This window comes from Miscanthus floridulus, chromosome 15, assembly GCF_019320115.1.
Source record: "Miscanthus floridulus cultivar M001 chromosome 15, ASM1932011v1, whole genome shotgun sequence".
Lineage (NCBI taxonomy): Eukaryota > Viridiplantae > Streptophyta > Magnoliopsida > Poales > Poaceae > Miscanthus > Miscanthus floridulus.
This window is the reverse complement of record NC_089594.1, coordinates 35,535,495-35,541,498: the sequence shown is the minus strand read 5'-3', so window position 1 is coordinate 35,541,498 and position 6,004 is coordinate 35,535,495. Positions and strand designations below refer to the sequence as shown.

Below are 6,004 nucleotides of genomic sequence, written 5' to 3'. Positions count from 1 at the left end.
TTAATGGCGAAGCCCTCCGAAGAGGACAAGGAGTCCCCACAAGTAAAACTCCGGTCAACCTGAGCATCTCACCCGAATCAACAGCTCAAAAACCCTAAGTTCCAATCAGTACTCATATGCTACCGTCCGGCCCCATACCCAGGACTGTCTTGTGGGATAGGTCAGACCCCAATTGGCTAGCCAACACCGTGGATTCAATGAGGTTTTGTCGGACCATCCGCACTATCCTGCTGGACCGTGTGCCAAAACACTTTTTTTCTGCAAACATGCAAATGGATGGCCTCTTTCTCCCCTTCCTTGGTCCTACCTGTCAGCACGAAAAAGAACACTCCACCTGCGAGCAACTGGAAATTGTGAGCTTTCTGATATCTTGATAAAAATATCATCGTGTCGAAGTTTGCATTCTCTAACCCTTTATATTCTGCATTTACGTTGTTATATTCTTTGATTGTGTGCTTTTTACCTTACTTGTTTAGTTCGTTAGGTTACTTGATCGAATTCGGGTCTGAGATACAAAATTCTTTGGCGCTAGAGAGAGTAACACTTAGAAAAAAAAAATCTTGTGCACATTAGCACATATAGACAGAATTTGTGTAGATTTTTTTTTAACTCGTGTCCTTCGTTTCTTTCTTATTCCTCCTTTTTGCTTGCTATCCCACCACGTTTGGAACGTAGAAAAATCTTCCTATTTTCTGTGCTTTTGATCCTATAAATTTATTTTTAGCCGTTTTTTCAACGCTTCTACTTAATAAAATACACGTGAGGTCAGGTTCTTGGAAAAAAATCCTGTGAATTTTTTTATATTTTTTACGATTGTTTTGTGTTTTAAATAAAGGGGCCTATTTTTTTTTAGGGGAATAAAAGGGGCCTGGCCTCAGCCAGAGCCCAGAGCCTAGAGGACCGAGAGCGACTGCAGCATCTGCTGTCGTTGGATCCGCACGGAACGGCGATAGAGCTCCAAACTCATTGGTCCGCGGCGGGAAGGTGGCGGCGCCGACGTGATCTCTACCCCAACATGCGCGCACGGGACTGGATTCGACTCTTGCTGCCCAAAGAAATCCCAACCCACGAGGGAGGCCAGAGGGGAGGGAGAGAGGAAGATATTCCACAGGGAGGGACGGAGGGTGATTGATACAGGGGCAGCAGATCTGAGTACTAATTCTAGTTGATTTCTCGTATCGTTTCTGCTCCCCCTGAATTTCACGCGCCACATGTCCCAGCAGCGGCAGCCGGACCGCCGGTGTCGGCAAGATGAAGCGCACAGTAAGCCTTCTACTCCCGTTGTCGTATCGAGTTATTTCTGTGTATGACCAGCCGCAGCGGCTTGTTCGTAGGGAACAACAATAACATGGTTCGCTGCTCCATATGCGCTCCTTTCTTTAGGGACGACAACAACAACAACAAAGAAAAACTTTTTTTTAACTAGTTCGCTGTTTAGTTGAGTGCTGACTGCCGACCAATTTTTCTTCGACCGATTGGCCAATGTAAAGTCTTAATTTGGTGCATAAATATATGCAATTTTTTCATGTTTCAGTAGATTAAGGTTCTCATCCATCTCCTCATTGTTTCGATGTGGATCTGTTCCAAAAAGAAGAAAAAAATTGGGGAAACATTGGGATGGAAGGTGATTTCTGCAGGAATCCAATCCACCTCAGTGATTTTACAGTGCTACTAATAATATATTCAAATGAGTAGGGAGACCAATTCCTTCCTTTTGTTTGCTGTTATAAGATTTGAGATGAGCAATGCCAGGTGAAGAGATTAGAGGCAGGCAGTTATCCAAGAGTGTACTGATTGCAATGGCTGTTGGCCAACATCGTCATGTTCCTTTTGCCTTGAACTATTATTGTTGAGACTTATGAGGTAGTTATTTTCTGCAAAAAGGAAAAAAAAGCATGCTCAATCCTTTTTGTCATTAGTGTTGCTGCATGAAGTTTTGGTAACAAAAATAAATGCATTCTTTTGATTGCATTGGTGTCCTTGAGTCTGCTATTTCATTCCTAGACTGGCTGTATTATTTGTAAGCATGTATGATGTACTGCAGATGGCTTGATTAATTCACAGTCTAAAAGAAACGGCTCACCCTGCCAGCGAGATGATGATTCTCAGGATGCTGAAACACAGATATGTTTAGGAGCAAGCCTTCCGGAGGTATACCATCACTTTTTTATAATCGTAAACTTAGCGCAAGCAAAGTATCATGATCACTGTTTGAACTGTACAAATCATTGAATCTATGCTATCTAGATTATGACATGATATTTTAATGCTGTGATCTCATCTCCTACAAATCTTTTGCACTTGTAACTTCGCTTTTGTGCATAATTAATTTTTCAATGCAAATAGTATTTGCTCCTAAGGATTGGCCCTGTTCGACTTACCCCATATTCGGCTTGTTCGGCTTGTTTTTTCAGCCGGAACAGTGTTTTTCTCTCACAACAATTCAGCCGGAATAGTGTTTTTCAGCCAGTTTCAGCCAAGATTCAGACCAGCGAACGGGGCCATGTGGCAACCATCTTCCCGTCTCAATGCATAGAAGCTGGAATTTCTTTTTTCCTGGATCTTCTTAAGTTAATAATGAGCACCTGCCATTAATCTACATACCATCTATAAGTTTGTTAGATGTACGATCTAGAAAGAAACGTATTTCTTTCTTGGTTGACTATAACTCATGTCTTTTTGGCATCATTAAGTTCTTGCATGAAGTATAACAAGTATAACATGTTTATTTCCAATAGGTTGTTACTTAACTTACTAAGGTTTATGCACGTTTTTTACACTGTAGTTGTCGAAGTTGTTTGATTCTATTTTAGAATTACACAGACCTCCTGATGTTTAAGTATTCAGATGCACTATTGGCACTCTGTCCATAAGTGCTTGTTCTTTTTGTCCAATCTACTATAGACTAGCGCACTACTGTATACAAGTCAATAAAACATCTGTCGATCTTAGTTGGCACAAATGCAAATAAACCAGTATTGTTGGGCACTAAATGCCTGATTTGGATGGTAGCACATTGTTTTAGTGAAAAGGCATGAATAGATTGGGTAGTAAAAGCTCTGGCCACTGACACTTTTTTTTAGCTAGCCATAAAGAAAACTTGATGTACTAGTACACTTACAAGCTCAGTATCATTTGTCTTTACAATTCTAAAGCTGAACTTCTTTTCCGTCCTTCTGCATGCAGGATGTCTGGTGTCATATACACTCCCTGATGTCAATGAGAGCCGCTGCCAGAGCTGCCTGTGTGTCTCGTGCTTTTCTACATTCCTGGAGAAGGCATCCCAACCTCACTTTCAATAATAGAACATTGGGATTAGATAGAAACACATATGGGGCTAATGAAAGTGGCAGAGGTTTCTCTAGCAAAGTCGACCACATTCTGAAAAAACACTCAGGCATTGGTGTGAAGAAACTCAAGATTCACATGCCTCTAGATTACAAACTGAAGGACTCTTGTTATCCTGACAGTTGGCTTCAGTTTGCTGTTACACTAGGAATTGAAGAACTTGAACTAGCATTGCCAGTTAAGGCAAAGTACAACTTCCCATACTCATTTTTTTGTAATGGGAGTGGAGACTCAATACGATATCTTCTCCTTGCAGATTGTTCCTTCCATCCCACATCTGAAGTTGGTTCCTTAAGAAGCCTGACCAGACTACATCTTTGCGCTGTCTCTATTACAGAGGATGAGATAGGGTGCTTTATTTCCAATTGTTATGCTTTAGAGCAGCTGGAAATCAGGTATTGTGATTGGATAGTTTGCTTGAGGGTGCCTTGTATGCTGCAGCGGCTTAGCTACCTAGAGGTCCTTGGTTGCAGCAAGCTGCGAGTGATAGACAACAAAGCTCCAAATATATCTAGTTTTTACTTCGGTGGAAATCCCAAGGTACAACTGTCACTTGGGGAAACATTGAAAATGAAGAACCTATACATGTCCTTCTCGGGCGCAATTCGTTATGTTTGTTTTGAACTTCCATCCCACATGCCAAACCTTGAAACTGTTACCATATATTCGTCCAGGGAGGTATATTCTAAAAACTTTGAATGTGGATTAGCAATATGCATATGACAATTACTACAGTCATGTATATCCTGGTAAAACTAATCTGATATCTTTTTGTAGATGGTTGATACACCAATGCTGCATAGCAAGTATTTACACCTTAAGAACCTAAGTATTGCTCTCAACGCAGCAGCCTCCTATGATTATCTTTCTCTGGTTTCCTTTTTTGATGCTTGTCCCTCCTTGGAGACTTTTGTCTTGGATGTAAGTCACTGTTCGCTATGATATTTGTAGCTATCTATTAGTAGCTATCACAGAGAAACCATGACAATAGTTTTTTTTTTCCTTAGGCCTCACACTGGAAGACGGAGCATGTCTCAATTTTCACATATCCATCAGATCTGAGGCGGATGCAAGAACAGCACCACCACAGGATCAAGAATGTGAAGATACTAAATTTCTCTTCTGCAAAGAGCCTGGTTGAGTTAGCATGCCATGTTGTTGAGCATATGACATCCCTTGAGTGCCTTACATTGGAGACATATCAGAGTACTTTTAGGTGTCATGTGCCCAACCATAAATGTATCAAGTGCTCCCCACTAGCCATTGATATTCTCAGGGAAGCTAAACGAGCACTCATGGCCATCAGGACATACATTGAGCCTAAAGTTCCCTCCACAGTAGAGTTACATGTTGTGGAGCCTTGCAGCCGATGCCATGCTGTTGAACTTGAGCTTCCAAGTTTAGGATAAAAGATTACTCAATGCTTTAATTTTTAGATGAGCTATGGCTTCATAGATTATCAGAAACATGTGCTGCTTTGTCCAGTTTATAGTGTTGCTCTTCCTGTGATATTGGAGAACATTTTGCCTTGTTCCATCCTTCTCTTTTTGGAGTTTTGAGGGAACATGAACGTCATCTGATTGCTTAATTTACATGGTTGGAGAATTGCAGTGGATAGACCATCAACGAGACAGGAGCTGGTAACATGACATTTGCATTTATCGTCTGCTGAGTGCTCTTCTGTGAAATACTGGCATGCATGATCAACAGCCAAATGCTGCCAACGCCCTCTGGAAGCTCATCCCAAGCTAGCTCGTGAATCGCCGGCTTTTGCCTTTCTACAGTTTCATAGTTAGACTGGGATCAAATGTTAGTTTGGCCAGTTTGTGGAGAACAAGAAAGTTTTTCTTAAAAAAAAAACAGTTGTCTGTTAGGTGATCAGCGGACCATCTATTTTGCATTTAGTAGCCATGAATCCCGTCCTGTTCGGCTGGCTGATTTTTGGCTGCCGTTGATGCTGATGCTGATTTGTTTTAAGAGGAAAACACTGTTTCATAGCTGAAAAGTAGTACTGATTTTGGCTGATAAGTTCAAGCGAACGATTGTGACAGTTGGCAGCCAGTGTACTTTTGTTGATGTTGGAAGTGATCTGAATCAAACACCAATAGGGCCTTGGACGCCTGGGCCGCTATGGACCGAAGAACGCAGCAAGGATGTCACTCTTTCGTGGTGAAGAACGGAAAGGATTACAAGCAAACCACCAAAGGATAACCAACGTGCTTACGTGACGAAGAACCGACTAGTTTTCAGAAAAACTAGCAAAGAAACCGTCGAAGCTCTCGCCCGGGAGGGACCCCGTCAGGGCAAGGACGTCGTCGGGTTGTCCTAGGTCGGCCGGCAAGCCTAGGGCGCCATCCTTGGTCATCAGATCAAGAGATGCACAGCATAGGGGTTGGAGAAGAGGGTAAAAGGGTTTGGGTAGAGGTAATAGATTGATTTGTTTGTCGATTGGATAGATGGTATCTCAATCGGCCATGATCCTCTCATATATATAGAGGGGGTGGTCTTATCCCAGTAGGAAACCTCTCCAAGCCTTATTTTCCAAGTTTCCCATGAGTTTGGAACAGTTCGGATCGGAATCCAAAAGGCCAGATCCGAATAGGATTTTCTGTCAGGTATGTCGGAAGTCCAGTCGGAAGTCCCGACTTGGGTCGGA

General features: G+C 42.2%; 1 protein-coding gene across 2 annotated transcripts; it reads left to right on the top strand.

Moving 5' to 3' along the window:
• Positions 1-879: 879 nt before the first annotated feature.
• On the top strand, positions 880-5,308 carry LOC136508484 (putative FBD-associated F-box protein At1g61330). Of its 2 annotated transcripts, none has more exons than XM_066503167.1 (5): positions 880-1,263; positions 2,092-2,151; positions 3,187-4,026; positions 4,126-4,269; positions 4,356-5,308. In XM_066503167.1, the coding sequence occupies exons 1-5, from the start codon at positions 1,252-1,254 to the stop codon at positions 4,755-4,757; spliced, it is 1,458 nt and encodes a 485-aa protein (XP_066359264.1). In that variant the 5' UTR covers positions 880-1,251; the 3' UTR covers positions 4,758-5,308. The 2 variants fall into 2 exon arrangements, with proteins under 2 accessions (XP_066359264.1, XP_066359263.1); XM_066503166.1 differs by having other exon boundaries at positions 2,045-2,151; positions 4,356-5,305.
• Positions 5,309-6,004: the final 696 nt, after the last annotated feature.